The sequence below is a fragment of the Euprymna scolopes genome, chromosome 10 (genome assembly GCF_053919585.1).
Source record: "Euprymna scolopes isolate OS-2025 chromosome 10, ASM5391958v1, whole genome shotgun sequence".
Classification (NCBI taxonomy): domain Eukaryota; kingdom Metazoa; phylum Mollusca; class Cephalopoda; order Sepiida; family Sepiolidae; genus Euprymna; species Euprymna scolopes.
The window spans coordinates 59,379,579-59,400,786 of record NC_136491.1 but is presented as its reverse complement, the minus strand read 5'-3'; the positions used below and the strand labels follow the sequence as shown (position 1 = coordinate 59,400,786).

The 21,208-nt window shown below is 31.8% G+C and overlaps 1 protein-coding gene across 2 annotated transcripts in view; it reads right to left on the bottom strand.

Moving 5' to 3' along the window:
* Nucleotides 1-21,208, bottom strand: part of LOC145285998 (serine/threonine-protein kinase/endoribonuclease IRE1-like) — a 266,385-nt gene that overhangs the window by 24,674 nt on the left and 220,503 nt on the right. For both annotated transcript variants that reach the window (XM_080134591.1, XM_080134590.1), the window contains exons 15-18: nt 20,036-20,165; nt 18,691-18,850; nt 15,375-15,571; nt 13,421-13,562 (exon numbers count right to left, since the gene is read on the bottom strand). In XM_080134591.1, coding sequence (XP_079990717.1) covers nt 13,421-13,562; nt 15,375-15,571; nt 18,691-18,850; nt 20,036-20,165 — 629 coding nt within the window. The remainder of the gene's footprint in view (nt 1-13,420; nt 13,563-15,374; nt 15,572-18,690; nt 18,851-20,035; nt 20,166-21,208) is intronic.

Genomic DNA, 21,208 nt, shown 5'->3' with positions numbered 1-21,208 from the left:
GTTTTATATACGTATCTGGTGTTCAGTGTCTATGTTTATATAGTTAGATAAGGTATTGCTTCTTTTTTTTTTTTAATCTTGTTGAGTAACCCTGTTATCTTCAGATATTTGAGAATAGTAGTTGGATCTACATGAGTGAATATGTCCTTTACAGTTTTTTCATTATATAGATTCAGTCAGTTTGTTTTCAAGTCTTCGCATATGATTGACGGTGTATGGTTCCTGGCAGGGTATGCAGAGTGGGGCTTCTTTTTTGAGTAGGTAGGAGTGTTTTATAGAGGTATGTTATTATAATTTCCTTCTTTCTGGTCATTTGTTTGGTTTCAGTTTTCCTATGTTTTCCTGGATTTGGTATAGCTTGTTTTTAGTACAGGAGGTCCATGACTCTTGCCATGTGTTTCTAATATATTTGTTGATGGTTTGTTTTAGATTGGTATGAGGGATCTTATCTTTGGTCGGGGTCAAATTTAATGCTGCTTTCACTGCTTTGTCAGCTCTGTCATTACCCTTTATGTTGATATGACTGGGTATCCAACAAAAAAAAAGGATGTTTTTATCATTAGGAATATCATCAAATTTATTTAGGGTTTTGGTGATTATTGGGTTCATTGGTTTCTTGTTTTCCAGTGTTTCGAGTACTGATTTGGCATCTGAGCAGATAATGAATTGTTTATCTTTAGAAGATTCTATAAGATCACGTGCCATACCAATGGCTGATACTTCAGCAATGTAGATTCGATGCTTTTTCTGATAATCTTTTGATTAGGATTGTTTTGTTGTGTATGGCTGCACATCCAACATTATCTCCATCTTTTGAACCGTCTGTATAAATTGTTGAGTGTTTGGAATATTTATCTTTAATTATTTGGAATTTTTCTTGATAGATGATTGGATTGGTTTTTGTTTAAGGGTATTTAATTAAGTCTGATATTATTTTTGGTTGTTTTGTCAGCCAGGGAGTATATTTAAGTTTTACAGATTCGTGTATTGTTGTAATATCTATCTGGGCTTTATTTATGGATTCTTCCATATGTAGGCTAAATGGTTTTATAGAATTTTCTTTTGTATCAAAGAGGTTTTTGTATTGGGAGTGGAAGACACATTTATAGGCAGGATTAGTTGGACATGAAGGCAATTTTGTATAATATTGTAGTCCTAGTTTTTCTTTTCTAAGTGACAATGAGGGTTTATATATAAGCTTTCCACTGGGGAGGTGGGGAAGGCTCCTAGAGCCAATCTTATTCCTAGGTGATGTATTGTGTCTAATTCCTTTATGTAGGACTTTCTTGCGGATCCATAGATATAGCATCCATAATCTAACTTGGATCTGACAAGGGATCTATATAATTTAATTATTGAGTCTTTGTCTGCACCCCAGTCTGTGTGAGCTATTACTTTTAAGAGTTAGATGGCTTTGTTGCATTTTTGTTTAAGGTATTTGATATGAGGAATGAATGTTAGCCTTTTATCAAAGATGATGCCCAAATATTTATACTGATCAACTATAGGTATAATTAGATTGTCCAGTTTCAGTATTGGGTCATGGTGCATTTTCCGGGTTTGGCAGAAATGGATGGCTTTTGTTTTTTCTAATTAAAATTTAAAGCCATTTTTTGTTGTCCATTCATTTATTTTGTTTAGACACAGTTGTAAATGGCGTTCTATTCTTGGAATATATTTTGATCTATAACAGATCAGGAAGTCATCCACATAGAGGGCACATTCTGTTCCTACATTTATATTTTTAACAATGTTATTTATTTTAATGCTAAAAAGTGTGACAGACAGGATGCTTCCTTGTGGTACCCCCATTTCTTGTTTTTTAGTGATGGATAGAGTATCACCTAATCATACATTAAATTGTCTATCATTTATAAAATTTGTGATAAAAATGGCCATTCTGCCTTTTAATCCAAGCTCTTGTAGATCTTTTATAATGCCATGCCTCCATGCGGAGATGTATGCTTTTTCAATATCGAAAAAGACTGCTGTAAGATGTTCTTTCTTGATAAAGGCTTCTCTGATAAAGGTTTCTAGCCAGATCAGGTGGTTCATGGGGCTTCTTTCATTCCTAAATCTTGACTGAATCTGTAATAAGATTTGTTTCAAGATACCATATTAATCTGCTGTTAATCATTCTTTCCATTATTTTGGAAATACAGCTAGTGAGTGCTATAGGTCGGTAATTCATGGGATTTGTAGAGTCCTTTGATGATTTAGGTATAGGGATTACCTGCCTCCATATTTCAGGGATGTTGCTACTTTCCCAAATATCATTAAATATTTGTAGTAGGTAATCTGTAGACGTATCAGGAAGTTGTTTTATGAATTGATAGTGGATTTAATCATGGCCAACATGATGCCTAGGAATACTTTCAATTCATTTTTAGAGAATGGCTGGTTGTATTTTTCTGTATTATTTGTCTGAAACTGGAGTTGTTCATTTTCTGCTTTTTCCTTAATAATTTGGAATTTTTTATTAGAATTTTTGGAGGAGGATTTTTTTTGCAAAAGTTTCAGCAAGACAATCTACCATTTCTTTCTTGCTAGTAATTTTTTGGTTATTATAGATCAGGTGTTTAGTAGGGTTGCTGTTACTTTTCCCTGAGATTTTTCGGATCATGTCCCAGACCTTTTTACTTTTTATATTTATTTTTGATGCACATTTTTTCCATGATGTTTGCTTCAATTCTTTTATGGTTTTGTGAGCTTTAGCTCTACTGTTTTTATATTCATCGAGATTTTCTTTAGTTGGTTCTTTTTTAAATTTCCTTAGTATAGCTCGACGAGTTCTGATGGCTACTTTGCATTTTTCATCAAACCAGGGTTTATTATGTTTTGGTGAGATAGAGCTTTTTGGAATGCATTCCTCAGCAATATTATAAAGTGTATTTTACCAAAATAATATCACTTATTTTACCAAAATAATATCACTTATTTTACCAAAATAATATCACTTATTTTACCAAAATAATATCACTCATTTTACCAAAATAATATCACATATTTTACCAAAATAATATCACATATTTTACCAAAATAATATCACATATTTTACCAAAAAAAATATCACTTATTTTACCAATACACTGTATAATATTACTGAGGAATGCATTCCAAAAAGCTCTACCTCCCCAAAACATAAGTGATATTATTTTGGTTTGGATTATTATCTGATGTTAGTTTAGTCCAGCATAAATTTTGGAATGTTTTTCAATTAGCCTTCTGAAAGTTCCATTGGGGTATTTTGTTTTCTGGAATTGGATCATTATTATCAAGTGTAATGGGAAAGTGGTCACTTCCATATGGCTCTTCTAGTACATTTCATGAAGTATACAAATACACAAACGGAATGTTCAAGAAAGATTATCGCTACAGTCCTTTGTCTCTACTCTCGTTGCCTTCTCTCCTGCCTGATCGGGAATAATCTGCCAGCACCGAGAAATGAACATCGTTTTATCCTTTCCGTCTTCATCACACGAGATTACGTGAGAACGGACGAAATAAAAATGCTGGCCGCCATGTTTATTCTTCCTTTTCTTCGCCTGAACTCACTCGCTGAGCACCCACGGTAAGACTTGTCTTTCTTGCTTCTAACCACATTTCATTTGTAATCCAAGGCAAGTGTTGGATCACACAATGTCAATTGATGTGAATGTACCAGTTCCTTGGTGTAAATAAGTGTGTGTTTTATCATTAAAGAGATATAGGTTTTTGTTATTTATTATATTTTCTATAGTTTTTCCCCTTTTGCTTGTTTTTTCACTTCCCCATTTCTCATTATGGCTGTTTAAGTCTCCCATAATGATGTATGACTTTGGAAGTTGCTGTTTCGTTTTGGTTTTGTTTAATGGCATATCAACCCTTTTCAGGTTATTTAATGGCAAACCCAGAATTAAAAAAAAATTATATGTATTGAAAGAACTTTATGTCTTCAAGTATCTATTCTGATTAGTTCAATAGTTTTGTTTGTTTTAATATCTAATGATCTCTTTTTTTTTTCTTTTTAGGCTTTTATATCCTCAAATGTTCATTTGTAAGGTTTAGTTGGGTTGATTCAGAGAATAGTTTATATTTTTGTAAAGATCCTTGTTACTCTTAAAAAGTTGTTTTCGAAAAGTTTCTTCATGCTGTTGTGTTTGAGATTTGTTTTCTAGCATTATCTAGAGCTCTACATTCCACAAAAAGATGTTTAATGGTGCAAGTTTTCTAGCAGAATGGGCATTGTGGTTGTAGTTCTTATTTTAGAATGAAGGAGTGTGTGAGTTTTGTATAGCCAATATGGATTCTAGTTATAACGACTTGTTCTTTTCTGGATTTTGGGGGAGTTTGTCTCCATTTTTCCAGTATGTGTTTGATTTGGTATAATTTGTTATTTATGTTGTTATTCCATTGTCGTTGCCATTTTGCATGAATAAATTGATTAATTTTGGGTTTGAAGTCAGTATATGGTATGTTTATTGTATCTGGCTTTAAGTTTAGAGCTGATTTGGCTGCTAAGTCGGCTCTTTCATTTCTTCTTATCTCAATGTGACTTGGGATCCAACATATAAATATTCTTTGTGTTCAGATAATGAATCAATTCTGTTTGTTAGTTTGATGATTAGAGGGTTTTCAAGTTTTTTGTCATTCAGAGATGTTAAAACGGAAAGTGCAGCAAGTGTCGTCATATATTTTCCAAGTTAAGTCCATGTATAATGATGAATCACACAGGCTAAGGTCAATGGCTGAATGGTTTCCACCAGTTGGGTTGATGTGTGTAGGTGCTCCATCACTGAGGAAGCATATATTGTTTTCAATTTCATTGATAAATTCTTCCAACGTTTTGCCTTTTTTATTGTGTCTTTACATCCCCATAGTATGTTATGACTATTGAAATCTCCTAATAAGGCAGAAGGTTTGGGTAATTGATCAATCTTTTAATCTCATTTTTACCTATGTCATCATTTCGAAGTATATATAGTGAACATACCGTCATTGGTTTATGTAGCGTGGCATTAATAGCAATTGCTTGGGTGTTGGTTGTTATGTTTATTTTGCTATAGGGTATATCGTTTCTGATTAGAATTGTTACTCCCTGGAGGCCCTTCCCCCAAAGTTATGAGTATACTTAAAAATTTCGTATTTCTTAATATTAATGTTGTCTTCTTGTTTCAGAAATCTTTCTTGAAGACATACTATTGCAGGGTGTTCTTGTGTTAGTAGTAGAAGTAATTCGTTCATATTTGTTTTTAAACCGCGACAGTTCCAATGCATTATTTTTTATTTGTCATTGGCGACAGTTCCAATGCATTATTTTTTATTTGTCATTGGCGACAGTTCCAATGCATTATTTTTTATTTGTCATTGGCGACAGTTCCAATGCATTATTTTTTATTTGTCATTGGCGACAGTTCCAATGCATTATTTTTTATTTGTCATTGGCGACAGTTCCAATGCATTATTTTTTATTTGTCATTGGCGACAGTTCCAATGCATTATTTTTTATTTGTCATTGGCGACAGTTCCAATGCATTATTTTTTATTTGTCATTGGCGACAGTTCCAATGCATTATTTTTTATTTGCCATTGGCGACAGTTCCAATGCATTATTTTTTATTTGTCATTGGCGACAGTTCCAATGCATTATTTTTTATTTGTCATTGGCGACAGCTCCAATGCATTATTTTTTATTTGTCATTGGCGACAGTTCCAATACATTATTTTTTATTTGTCATTGGCGACAGTTCCAATGCATTATTTTTTATTTGTCATTGGCGACAGTTCCAATGCATTATTTTTTATTTGTCATTGGCGACAGTTCCAATGCATTATTTTTTATTTGTCATTGGCGACAGTTCCAATGCATTATTTTTTATTTGTCATTGGCGACAGTTCCAATGCATTATTTTTTATTTGTCATTGGTATCAGACCTTCGGTCTTCTATGTCCATTTCTTCAAATCTGTTTTGTGTTGGGATTCTTGATCTGGAAGTTAAGCGTGATAGTTTTGTTTTAGTTTCTTTGTTGAGTGGAGGTTTATTTCTTTTCTCTTCATGGGCATATTTTGATATGTTTTTTTCCTCTGTAAGTGGAGATGTTTCTATGGGTGTTGTATTTTGGGGTTTTATGAGTTTTTTTTGGTTTAGTTTTAGCTTGAGAGTTTTGTTCAGTTATAGAATCTTTTTTTTTCATTGTTGAATTGTTTTATAATTTTTTAAAATTCTTCCATATGTTATTTTTTAAAATTCTTCCATAAGTTCCTTCATTTCATTAAGTTAATAATATCCTCAGGTTTAAGTTCCTTCATTTCATTAAGTTAATAATATCCTCAGGTTTAAGTTCCTTCATTTCATTAAGTTAATAATATCCTCAGGTTTAAGCTCCTTCATTTCATTAAGTTAATAATATCCTCGATTTTAATGTTGAGGGAATTTACTTTTGTTAATTTTGTTCAGTAGTTTGCTGTATGTTCTTTTTTTGGTATTTCAAAATATTTTACATTTTCTGATCGTTTGCTTCTTGGAATGTAATATTTTTTATATATTTTGTTGATTTCTTTCCATTTGTCACATTCTTTTTGAATTGGCGCTATGGCCTTTTTGGCAATTAATGCATTTCGGCTCTTTTTTACAATCCGTATGAGGTTCATTATCTCCGCACCTTACACATACTGGAGGATGGGTACACCGGTCCCGATGGTGTTCATATCTCTGGCAATTGTAACACCTGAGTGGGTTTGGCATGTAGTGTTTGACGTTTACAATTTCATATCCTATTTTAATTTTGTTTGGGGTTTGATGAGTATTGAATGTTAAAATGTAAGCATTTGTTTTTAATATTTCGCCATGTTTATTAATTTGGACTTTTTTAACGTCAGTCACATTTTGTTTTTGTAGGTTAACCTGAATTTCTTCCAAAGGGCACAGTGATAATTCAGTAACTCCTGATTACGCCTTTGCTAACGTTCAGAGATTTGTGAGGGTAAATTTTAACTTTTTGATTGTTAAAACGTCTCCATTTAGAAATTTCAACAGCATATTTTTGGTTACTTCAAGAAGTAATGTACCATTATTTTGTTCTTTTACCATTTTAAGTTTATGCTAGATAGAATCTTTTCAATTTTGAATGGAGATATTTTGGTTATTGGTTCCCCTCCAGTTGCTTCTATAACTATGACGCGGGGAACATTTTGGTTTTTTTGATCAAGCTCTATTTCAGAGTCAGAACTACTGACATCAGATACTTTGGTGTGGTTTCTTTTTTGAGGCGCTATGGCCTTCCATTAATATATTTGGTTTGTTTCATTTTTCCTGCTCCCCACCCGCCTCAGAGTCCTATATGGGAAGTGTTGGGGGGGGGGTATACCCATTCGCCTCAACCCAACAGGGATACAGGAAAAGTATACTCTTCTTGCTGGTGGATTCAAGCACCTGTGGTTCTTCAATTTCTTTCTGAAAGCCTCGTTTTCAGTAAGAATTTTAGTTTTTCAGCTGTGTTTAGTTCATTATTCAGCAAGTTGATTGACCCTCCAGCCACCGCTTCTAAATCAGTTTATTGTATAGTGTGGGAAGTGCGAGCATATTTTCTTGTTATGTCTGTCTGATTTAGGGCTAGACATGACCAACTGATTGATTGAATTGGGCCTATCCAACCGCCCGTCTTAAGTAAGGGCCAAAGAGGTGTGTTGCATCTCATGTCCTTAAAATACCCTGGACATGATCTGCTCAACCACCAGGATTCTGTTTGTAAACCTTACGGGATGCCACCCAAAGTCAACAGGTGGCCCCATTGAGGGACTTTTACCCTCTGCAGGGGGGCAGTCGGCGTATTCTAATGCCCCACTGACAGGGCTAGTATGTCAGTTGACTATTACCGAAAAAGCAAGAGAAATAATTAGTGAATTTTAAGAGTGAGGGGCTGAGGAGAGAAGGGTGAAAGAGAAGGGCACAGATAGCCTCATTGAGGGACTTCTACTCTCTGCAGGGGGTAGTTGGCATATTCTGAGGCCCTGTCAACTGATCAGATTTTGAAGAACAATTTTTTAATAGAGTATATTTGTTTTTTTTTTGTCTTTTTTGGCTTCTATTTAACCCATAGTTGGGACCCTAACAGGTACTACCACTCCGGGTCAGAGTGGACCTGGGAGCAATGGCAATTAAAGGGTGGCTCCAAAGCCCGCAAACTGGGGCCTCACCATCGGATATAGTTTAAGGTCATATCCAGGACCGGGAAGTAGGGAAGGAAAAAGAAAGGAGGGGGGAAGGGGCTGTTGTTTTTGTTTTTGCAGAACATAAAAGTTTTACAAAAGAGAATAGAAAACGAAAACAGAAATCAATATAGGTGCATTTCGTCTCAGAAAGCCAATAGACAGCCTGATCTGGTAGCACCAGGGAAGTTGCTGTATTAGTTTGCTCAGATTTGTTTCTGTGATGGGGGGGGGGTATGTATAGTGAGCAAATGTTGATGGTTTTGTGGAGTGCAGTAGCCTGCAGTTTAGTATTAAGTTGTATTTGATTTTGGGGTATGTCATTTCTAATATATTGATTGATGTACCTCCAGAGGTTCTGTGTCCAGTATTGTGTATATAGTTATACTGATTGTAGTTTTTAATTTTTATATTGTCATCTGATTTCATAAAGGTTTCTTGGAGACAGACTACTAATGGGAGTAATTTATTGATGAGCTCATTTAAACCATGACAATTCCACTGGATTATATTATTTGTCCTATTTCTATCCGGTATGATTCTGTGTGTCATGTTTTGTATTTTAGTTTGTTATTTGGGTGTTTTGGGTTTAGTTATCTTTTTTTAGTTCTCGTCTATCACCATCTCTTTGGATGTAGGGTGTGTGTCTCTTGTTAGTGTCTGTGTCTCAGCTGAGCAATCTTGCTGGGAGTTTTTTTTTGTTTTGGTTTGGGGCTTTTTGATTTGCTCTGTCTTATGTGTCCTTCCCGGCTCTCGATCTTGATTAATTCACATTTATTTTCATTTTCAATTAATACTGTTTCTGTTTTTTGTTTATTTGGGTTTTTGGAAGGGGGGTTTTGTGTTTCCCTGTTCTGCTTCCATCTTTCTTGATATTGTGTGTTTAATGTCTGCTTTTGTCCTTGTTCGTGACTTGGATCTATCACTTTGGTTTATTTGTAGTTTTTGTTGATCGGATTCTATTTTGCTCTTTAGAGCTTGCTTTTGGTTTTGGTCACTTAATTGAGTTTTCAAGGATACTAGTATTTGTTTCTTGTTAGTTTCAGTTTGGTTTGCTTTTAAAGTTTCAATTAGATTTTGGAGTTCAGAAACTAGTTTACTGAGTGACTCTTAGTAGTTTATCTGGTTAGTTTGGCTTGAATTTTTTGTGATGTTTGCATAGGTGTTTACTTTTTGGTAGGAATCTACCATTTTCCTTGCTTCAGGGAAGGATATATTTTCTTTGTATTTTACTTCCACAATTTCTTTTTCCTTTTTGAAGGTTTTGCATGTTTTGGAGTATGCTGGATAGTTTTCCAGGCAATTTGAGCATTTACTTTCATTGGGGCATTCATTTTCCATGTGGTTGGGTTCTTTTAGACCACATTTTCCACATGTTTTGTGCTCTCTGCAAATTTCTTTATAGTACCCATATTTTTGGCACTTAGAACATCTCAAGGGGGCTGGTATATATAGTTCCACTTTTTCAATTGTATATCCAATTTTTTACTTCTTTTTGGAATTTTAGGAGTATTAAATGTTAGTATATACGTCGTTGTAGGTACGGATTGACCATTCCTTTTTATATTGATTTGGACATGATCAATCACTTCCTGTTTTCTTAGAACATTTTTGATTTCTTCCATTGTAGCTAAGGTTAGTTCATGGCTTCTTATGACGCCTTTTGAGGTGTTTAACCTTTCATGAGCAAAAGTCTTGCATTTATGAATATGGAATTTTTCCATTCCTAGGAGGTTCTTTGCATTTTTGTAGTCTACTGTAACAAGTAGGTTGCCATTTTTCATTTTTTTAACTGTTTTAGGATTGATATTTTGAGTTAATACTTTTTGGATTAGGAATGGAGACAGATCGCTGGCCTTTTTTCCTTCCAACATTTCAATAACTATGAATCTTGGGAAGTTTTCTTTGTCAATATGTTCAGATTAAATCCTTGCTCACTGTCTGAGCTGGTGACATCTGAAACATCAGAGTGAGTCCTTTTGGTTTTTCTGGGTTTTTTTAATTATTAGATCCATGTATAGTTGATTGGTTTTTCATCTCTCTTACTCCCCACCCTCCTTGGAGTCCAAATGTGGGAGATGTTAAGGGGCAAACCCATTTGCCCTTTCATCCCAACGATACAAAAAAGATATACTCAATCGGTTGAGTTTGTGCCATCGCTTCCTGATTCCTCCTTTAGTTTCATTTTCCCAGTTTAAGAGAAACATTGGATAGGGAACAGTTGTGTGGTTTTATCTCAGCAACTGATTGACCTTTGCCACCGCCTTCTAACACTTATTTGGTTTGCCTGTGTTTGTAGTAAGAGTAAGATATTGTATTATCTTTAGACTTGATTTTTTTTTTTTTTTGATGTTGTAATTAACATTTGCCAGTGTAAGTGTTAGGGTTTGGCATGACTAGCTGATTGATCAGATCGGGCCTCTCTGACCTCACGTCTAGTCGAGGTAAAGGCTGAAGTGGTGTGTTGCAGGGCCACAACTTTTTTTTTTCCCTAGTCATGGGCTGTTCAACCACCAGGATCCATCCCAAGACATCACGGGTTGCTACCTACGGCCAACAGGTAGCCCCATTGAGGGACTTCTCTCTATAGGGGGGGGGCAGTCGGCATATTCTGATGCCCTGCCGACAGGGTCTCGTGAAATCTGGTTTATTTCTTCAAATAAACATTCTTGGATTTTAGTTTGGTTGTTTTTATTATTTCCTTTCTTAATCATGAGCTTGGTTTGATGTTTTTGGTGGATTGTTGTTTTCATTCTTGGCTTTGCAGAAAATGAGTTTTGCAAAGGAAAAACGAAATATTATTAACTGGACTGTTTTAATTTAGGAAGGCAGTAAGGAAGGGGCCAGTTTTTGTTTTTGAAGAACATATTAAAGTTTTACAAAGGAGAATAGAAAACAAAAACCAGGATCATGCAATTAAATACGAAAAAAATATGAATGAAAGATATTTTGTTAACAAAATCTAATATAACAAATCATCCAATCAAATACAAAAAAAATACAAATAAAAGATTTTTTTAGGAAACAAAATCTAATATAATAACAGATCATCCAATCAAATATGAATAAAAGATTTTTTGTTAACAAAATCTATTATAATAACGGATCATCCAATTAAGTACAAAAAAAATATGAATGAAAGTTTTTTTGTTAAAATCTATTAAATTAACGGATCATCTAATTAAATACGAAAAATATGAATAAAAGATTTTTTTGTTAACAAAATCTATTATAATAACAGATCATCCAATCAAATATGAAAAATATGAATAAAAGATGTTTTGTTAATAAAATCTAATATAATAAAAGATCACCAAATCAAATATGAATAAAAGATTTTTTGGTTAACAAAATCTTACATAATAACAGATCATTCAATTAAAATATGAATGAAAGATTTTAACAAAATTCTTCTGAAAGATTACGATAAGACAAAGGAAACATGAAATAAAATAAAATTGCAGAATTAATTAAAGACAAAACATAAAATTTGTGTTTCAATGTCTTCAGCAGTTCTTAAATAAAAAGTATTTTGCAATAAAATAGCTGGTCTAAATCATCTGTAATTGTCAGTGTTGCTAGATCATCTGTTGCTAAATCCTTTGTAATCGTCAGTGTTGCTGGATTTATTCTTCCTAGCAATTGATTTATACACCTGGTCAGTTCTCAAATGCTTAGCCATTAAACTATTGACCCAACTTGAGTGATTTAATGGGAACTGATGCGTAAAAGAAAATCAATCCCATAAAAAGGTATTGCATAAAAAGGGATTGCATATGCTGTCATATTGAGATGTGATGAAAAAGGAGTAATTTATAAATTTTTGTATATAGGAAATACAAATTAAAATCAAAGTGTATATGTTAGAGAATAGCCGGACAGAAGCAGTAAATTGTCTATCTGTTTATCTAAATATCTGTCTGTCTATATAACTATTCATCTATCTAGCGATGAGTGGACAACAGAGATTTGGAGTCATGCTGTGACAACATGTTAAACCCTGTGACTGGTCAAGTTAGAACCAGAAGATGTGAATGGAGACTGGAAGTGACGTGTCACATGTTACGTGTTCTGGTTTGCGTAAGCATAGTTGGCAGTTGGATTTGGGACATCAAGGGATCCAGACGGTCTAAAAATGGGTCTCCCATGAGGGAGGAGAAGTCTCAGAATGAAAGCATAGAAGAACCCCCCCCCCCCCAGCCAAAGATCGTAGATCACCCCTTTTGCTATGACGAATATCTGAGTGAATAAAGTACATAAAATCTCACATCGTCTTGGGTCATGTCTTGAAGGGTTCCTTTAAACAGATTCCAGATCACCAAAGGATGGTTGATGAACCTCCCAGAAAAAAACAAACAGGAGAAACAGGTATGTCGCCATGTATATATTACGTGTATATGTTCTGACACGCACATATGCACCAACACCTAGATGAATCACAGGCCGTAAAATAGACATTAAGGATTCGAGGACAACAGTTTGTTATCCAACAAACACGTTACATGGATACATTTATAAGGTCTGTTGATTAAGGATACATAAAATGATTTAGCGATAACACAACATACATTAATTTGGTACAATATATACACGGTCATATAGACCCCTCCCCCCATAAACATATATTGATCCATAAATCTATTTCACAATAATTACATGAGGCTTTATTTTAATTAATCACAAATTAAAAAAATATAAACAGTTTAACTGCTTAAATTACAACATTACATAAAATAAAAACAAAGAATGGCAGTCAATTACAGATCAAGCTGATTAACAGCTGACCACTGAAGTTAGATTTTCTCCATATAACTTGCGATTACATGTGTGATATCCTTAATCAGCTGTTAACATATCTACAACTTCCCACATTAACTTGCGATTGCATGTGTGATATCCTTAATCAGCTGTTAACATATCTACAACTTCCCACATTAACTAATGCTGAATACACTATGACATGTTCAAATACATCTTGCTACATACATATAATGCTTATACAATACAATTGTTTTGGAGGGGGTTTTTTATGAAAAAAAAAAAAAAAATTGTTAATCTGAACTTAATATACATGTTTTGTTTATGTGATGTTTTAGTAACGTCAGATAGTGTCATACTATAGTTGTTGCTTTCAGTTGCTGAAAATACATTTGCTCCGCAATTCAAAAATATTCCAAATATGTCCAACACAGAATTAACAAAGAAAGGATGGGCGAGAAAAAGCGTACTTACTTTCATCAGCCATTTCACTTAAACAATAATAACCTGCCATAATGTTGGCCTGTCTTTTCAAACTGATTCCAAATGGATGTTTGCCTTTTGATTTAACGTAATACATTACACAACCAGCAGAAAATATGTCAACTGCACAGGTCTGAAATTTAAAAAATAGAAAAACAATTTGTTAAATGCAGAAAATTCAGATACAAATTTTCATTTTTTTTTTTTTGAAAAACTTTGATTTTTAAAGAAAGAAGTTGCTTTTTTATTTAAAAGAAAAAGATGAAAGCAAAAAGGGTGAAGATAAAAAATTCCAATGATTAGAATGAAAATGGAAAAGGAAGAGTGTTTAGCATTATTTCTGAATTGAATTCCACCTTAAAATGCTTTTGCTACTCTTAATCAGATCAATTTAGGCAAAAATACTTAGTGTTGCCTGGGAGGTTTTATTTTTATTTTTTTTTATTTTATTTTTTATAAATCACAAATACTAAAGTATCTGTCTTTTTTAATCTCATAAAATTTATAAATAAGAAACTATGAACCAAAGCTGCCAAATCAACAAGCAGATTGATAGAGAAAGACGATGCTGATTAGGTGACAAATGCAGGAAGGAAGAAACTTGTTATGTGGTGTTAACCCCATATGTGGACAAAGAGACAAGAGGAAAAGAAATTTTTAATGCATAACTAGGAGGAGACATCTGGCTTTGCCTGGTCATAAAATATGCTTACATATGATATTTTAATTCATGCAGATTCCGTATTTTATAGAGCCAGTTTTCTATTGAATATTATATTGTACCAAGCACTGATTTTAAAAGATTTTAAAAAATTACTTAGGTACCATCAGCTAGAATCAACACTTTAACATTTAGCACTTCAGTCACATTCCATACTATTAGAGCTATCGCTGGATAAGAGAGATGTATATTTAAACCATTTCAAACTATGAATAAATTTACGCATGTGGGCAAGTTGAAATGAACATTTTGCCAACATTTCATCCATTGAAACAAAAATTTTACTAGTTATAACTAGTAAAATTTTTGTTTCATCCTTATTGTATAATTATTATTTCCTGTTAATTCCAGTGTTATGTGATCAGTAGTTTAAGAGTTTATCAGTTAAATATTTTTACACAGTCATACAGCTTCATTTAGATAGATTATAAAAATTACATTGAGGCGAAAAAAACGTGTAATGTTGTTTTAATTTTCTTAATATGAATTAGAAAAAAAAATTGATTGGTTTTTAAAATTTGAGAAGAAACAGAACTACGATTAGTATTGTAAGTGTTATATATTTCGCAAATAGTTTGTAAACGGTAAATTCCATTTAATGTATAGACAATTGTTATCACTCAGATATGGCAACCAAATTTTTTTCAAAATAAAATTAAGCCAACGTTTTCCTAAGTAAATAAAACTATAAAATCAATTTCCTTTTCTCATCTTACAATGTTGTTCTCTGATGATGCAACTCTTTCGATAAGCATAATCGCTTGCCTTAGGAGAAAGGCTTGCATCCAAATTTTCTTGGGTTGTCTTTTCTCCAGTTTCGATCTCAAGGTCTCTGCATTTTCTCATCCTAGAATGGCCTACTCTCAATGTGGCTACAAAAGCAAAAATGTGTTTAAAGTTTCAACCTCAATCTTGACAATTTGCAAAGTGGCAATGACCAGACATAGGTTTAGTGTTGCAGTTAATATATGCAGGTGTATGTTTTTGCCAAGTAGATTCAAAAAAATTTTTAGTAGAATTATTTTCCTTAATGTTTTTATTTTTGACTTCACTAAATTGTTGCCAAGCTGCTCATCTAAACAGGATTGTGTTTTTTTATGTTCAAAAAGCAAGAAATATACAAAATCATCCTGGTTAATCATCAGAAGCTATTTTCAGTTTAAACATTCTTTATTTCAAAACATTACTTCTTTGCATGAACTGAAAAATAGATGAAGTGCTTACAGTCTTTTGAGAATCCGACGCAGCAACAAGTTCTGGGGCAATCCAGCCATCAGTTCCAGTTACTCCAGAACTGCGTGAGGAGGAGCCACGGTCTGGAGCTAATTTTTTACACAAACCAAAGTCAGAAATCATTGCATGCATTTCTTTCTTGCCACAACTTGAAATAAGGACATTATGAGGTTTTATATCTCGGTGAACTAGATAATAAAATAAAGAAAATAAATGAATAAAAATGGAAAATCAAGGCAAAAATACTGCAAGGAAGAATACCACAAAAGGAATGTCCATAAATTAGTAAATGATACATGGATGGTAGATGGTAAATCTTTGTGCAAGATAGCATATAAACTATAGTTTATATACTATCTTGCACAAAAATTACCATGCATGTACAGTATTGTATTGTATACATAAAAATGTTGAATGGAAAAGTGATTAGAATCAAATGAATTAACAAGGTGGATTGTATAAAAAAAACTTGCTTAAAAATATATGAATATATTATTTTAAAATCTGTACAAAAACTGACATAAGTGATGAGGTAAAGGGAAGAATAAAAATGAGAAAATAAAAGAGCATGGTCTTAAACGAAGAAAAAAAAGGAAACATTAAAAATCTCAATGTGCAATAAAGTTGGTTGAATTGCTTTATCCACTTTTTTATGTCTTTGTTTAAAAGATTTTGCTTATTTTATCCAAACATTTTCTCCATCAGCATAACAATAACAAACGATACACAATCAACACAAATACATAAATAATAACAAATGATACACAAACGATCAATACAGAAAAAAAAATGATACACAAACAATCAACACAAACAATACATAAACAATACACACAAACAATAACAAGCTATACATAAATAACAAACGATACACAAATAACAAACGATACACAAATAACAAACGATACACAAATAACAAACGATACACAAATAACAAGCTATACACAAATAACAAACGATACATAAATAACAAACGATACATAAATATAGGCACCACCAAAATTGGCCGAAAAATCAAGTTGTTTTTTAAAACGAAATTACATTTATTAAAATCCATTATTTCTGAGTAACTTTTTTTTTCCAGAAAGATAAAACCCTGAATTTTATCATATAGAAAACAGAATAATGTAAAACTTTTTCTACTATTTTTAATTAAATTTTAAATGTTAAATTTTCCCAAAAAGTTAACAATTGGCGTTTTTTGTTTGGCACAAAAAACGTATATAAATAGTTAAAAAAAAAAAAAAGGTTTTTGAAAGAATTAATTTGTTTATTTCTTGTCTAACTAAGATTTAGGGTGATTTTCTATGAGAATATGCAAAAATATTATAATATAAGTATCTGGATTTCAAATAATTCCACTTATTCATATAGGCAACCAGTTACTTCGAATCGATTTGATTACTGTTTACATTTGTACTTGATAAAAAGCAAACTACGGAAGACCAAACAGGCAAAAAAAACTTATTTTTCAGTGACGAAAATTTCAATGTATTATTAACGCTGAGGCTGGCCAGTACCAGATGGGTGACCATTTGTATGAGTTTGGTTTTTAATGTGTATGTGTGTGGGGCCAGGCTCTCCAAAATGGGGAGGGGGCAATTTAAAGCAGAATAAAAAAATTATTTTAGTGCGTTTGGTCCACCGTAGTCGAAAGGCGGCAAATGTTTCCAAACTTGATCGAAAAAATAATGATATTTTTAACACAAAGGGCACAATATTTATCGAATTTTTTTTTTGTATCGATTCTTCAAAGCATGACCTATTTAATAATGGTCATGCATTATTCGACTTGCTAAAAAGAAATTGTTAATTTATTTATCAAAGATTTTAAAATGGCTTTTTTCGTATAAATATTAAAAAAAGTTTTGTTTTTTTTTTTGCTTAAATTAACTATTTTGCTTAACATATTCACCGAATTTCACACTTCAAAACTCAAAAACGGGATAATTAAACACAATCGAAGTTCTGATATTCAGACATCAAAATAAGGTATGCAAACAAATTTTTTTTTAATCTATAATCCCGTCCCTTACAACAACACAATATGTTTTGTTCAGTTTCAGATGATTATTTTAAGCAACTTTGGAACCCCCTCAAAACAAGGGGGGGGGTTTTGTAAGCAAAACAAAATATATATATAAATATTGTTTATGAAAAATAAGTACACTGTTATAAAGTTCATTCTTCTCTTAATAATCTCTGAACATTTCGTATTGATTGGATAATTACCTGATTTTTGGTAGATTTTTAAAAAGACAGTCCGTCAAAAAGTACTTACCTGCCCCCCCCCCCAGTTTTTGCGGTGCCTACATAAACAACAAACGATACATAAACTACAAACGATACATAAACAACAAACGATACATAAACAACAAACGATACATAAACAACAAACGATACATAAACAACAAACGATACATAAACTACAAACGATACATAAACAACAAACGATACATAAACTACAAACGATACATAAACAACAAACGATACATAAACAACAAACGATACATAAACAACAACCGATACATAAACTACAAACGATACATAAACAACAAACGATACATAAACAACAAACGATACATAAATTACAAACGATACATAAACAACAAACGATACATAAACAACAAACGATACATAAATTACAAACGATACATAAACAACAAACGATACATAAATTACAAACGATACATAAATAACCAATAACATAAACATAAACAATAACAAATGTTACACAAAAAATCAATACATAAACAATAACAAATGTTACACAAAAAATCAATACATAAACAATAACAAATGATACACAAAAAATCAATACATAAACAATAACAAATGATACACAAAAAATCAATACATAAACAATAACAAATGATACACAAAAAATCAATACATAAACAATAACAAATGATACACAAAAAATCAATACATAAACAATAACAAATGATACACAAAAAATCAATACATAAACAATAACAAATGATACACAAAAAATCAATACATAAACAATAACAAATGATACATATAATAAGGTTTTGGAATTTTTTTGAAGATGTATTATTTGGATTCTTCTTCTTCAGGTGTTTCTTGTTGATAAGGACTGACAAAATGGATAAAAATTCAATCAGTTCTAAGTGATGGACAGGTTATATGTTAAATGCTCAAGATAAGAATATAATTATGAATTATTTAAGACTTCTTCATGATCACATGTATACACACACACACACACACACACACACACACACACACACACACACACACACACTGAAAACAAAAATAATTAAACATGTCAGTGTCTACTTACCAATATCCAATGTATGCAGATATGCAATGCCAGCCATTGCTTGATGAAGCAATAATAAAGGGTCAAGATCTTTGACAAAAGAAATCTTTTCTTCTACAAAATCTTCCAAAGTAGCTATGCAGAGTTCTAAAGCAATATAACGGAATTGGCTATCGGTTTCCTAAAAAAAAAAAAAAAAAAAAAAAATACACAAAGAGATCAGGAATCGTGTAAATCCAAACATTTTAATCTTTGAAACAACTTCATTGATGATTAATGCCTATGTTTAAAGTGAATAGAAATAAATACAAGTGTTGTTTTATTAAATAAAAGCAATATATCTGGAAAATGTGGAGTAAATCTAGTGAATTTAAATCATTTTTATAAAGGATTTGTCTACATTGATGTGATTGTAAGAATGCAACACTTTTGTAAAATAAAGTATGACCATATTGAAAAATTTGTCAATGTTCACGATTGCATCTTTTAAAAATTAAAACATTTACTTTATGATTTTAGACTTGATTTTGAATGTTTTTTTTATTCATTTTGTTGCTTCAATAGTTTTGATTTATTGAAATAATTAAATTGATGGCTCATTTTCATTTTATAATTACTAGAAAAATTCAAATTCAATGACAAAGTAACTTAATAACTGCCTCATGCAGACATTTTAACATAAAACACATTTTACATGAAACTGCAAGAAATAAATACAGGGTAGCATGAATATTTAAAACTTTCGGAGAATTTGGTTGATTTTTGTTTCAGGCAAATCTATAAATGTAAAATATTCGATGATTTTGTGCTGATCTAAAGTTTGTTTGAATATTGGATGCTTTATACAAAGTTAAAATTTGATCATTGTGAATTGCTGAATAAACAGCTGATTTTGGATAAGTAATTATAATGCCAGATAAAAGTATAAGATGATAAACATCATAATTATATTTGGTTTAATGTCTATTTTACATGCTTGCATATGCTGGATGAATATCATCCAGCATATGCGAGCATGTAAAATAGACATTAAACCATCTGTAGAGGCAGGATGTAAAGAAATATGTATTCTGTGTCTCAATTTCCATTTTCAGGTCTATCTGTTCCAATCAAAACCATGCTATTCTGTGCCATGATGGCAACTAACACAGCTAAGAAACATTCTTACCACCAACATGACATATTTTAAAGCTACATGATTTCACAGAACTTTAAAAATAAACTACACCTAGTCATCAAGATTTGTTTGTTAGAATTTCATCGATCTCAATTTCTCTTCAAATGAAAATAAGAAACAAAAAGAAAATGAAAAAATTGCCATTTTGCATATGCAAGAAATGGCTTAAAAAATAATGCACAAAATTACCGTGCAAAAGTATCTAACAACATTGGGATGCTGGTCAGATTCTCGCAGAAGTTCAACTTCACGGTCAGCAAGACTAAAACAGCCTGGAAGTAAGCGTTTAACAGCCACATCACGGTTGTCGAATTTCCCTCTGTGTTGAATACAGAAAAATTACAAACAGGTTTATTTACAGAAAAAACAAATTTGTTTAATTTTTATAAAATTGAAAAATATTAAATGAGATTATATTTTTCATTTTACAATAGCTTAACTATTTTTGAAAAGAATTTATTCACAAAAACTAAGATCATGACCATTCTTTTACTCATTAGAAGAAAATACAAAAAAATTTGAAAATTAAGGAAAGTATCATTTAATGAAAATGATAACTGAGGATATTAAAAATATTTAGAAAATTAAATCTGTCAAATTCTCAAAATTAGACCTAAGTAGCATTGCATCTAACAGATTGATAAACAGTCATTTATGTAAATTTTCAGTCAGTGTTAAATAAAAAGAAATACCAATCAATTTCACCAAATACATCGAACGCATTATTTTTATACACTGTGCAAGATTCATGCATTTGTTATAACTGGAAAACTCAAATGGTAATGATTATATATTTTGCCACAGTAATTTGTAAAAACAAAACATGTCACTCATACATTTCACAATGCAAACTTAATAACTTTTGTTTTTCAAATGCTATAACGGAAATGTTTTCAGCCACTAAATTAGCAACAAGTTTTGAAAGCTAGTGTCCGACTTTTACATGTAAAGAAAAGTTACATTTCAAATCAAATTACTTTCTTAGCTTATTATATGTCAACGATCGAAGTAAATTTTTTATTTAGAAACTATTAACTATTAGGTTGATGAGAAAGTTCTTGCGGAATTTATAATTTTGATTTCAAATGATGTATTTTCAAATAAGTTTTTATTATAATACCTTCACTTCATATATCATTTATCATTTTAAAAAGCGTCTTTCACTCTAATCGTTTGAACTAAAATCGTTTTGAAACAATTAGGTTTTCGTTTTAGAACATTGAATGGAAAAAAGCAAATTTGCACAATTTTTTTTATTTTAATTCAAACTAGGCTGAAAAGCTGCTGAAACAACTCGCAATATCAACAAAGCACAATGGTGGTTTAAGAAATTTTGTGACAGCGAGTCTTGATGATAAGCAT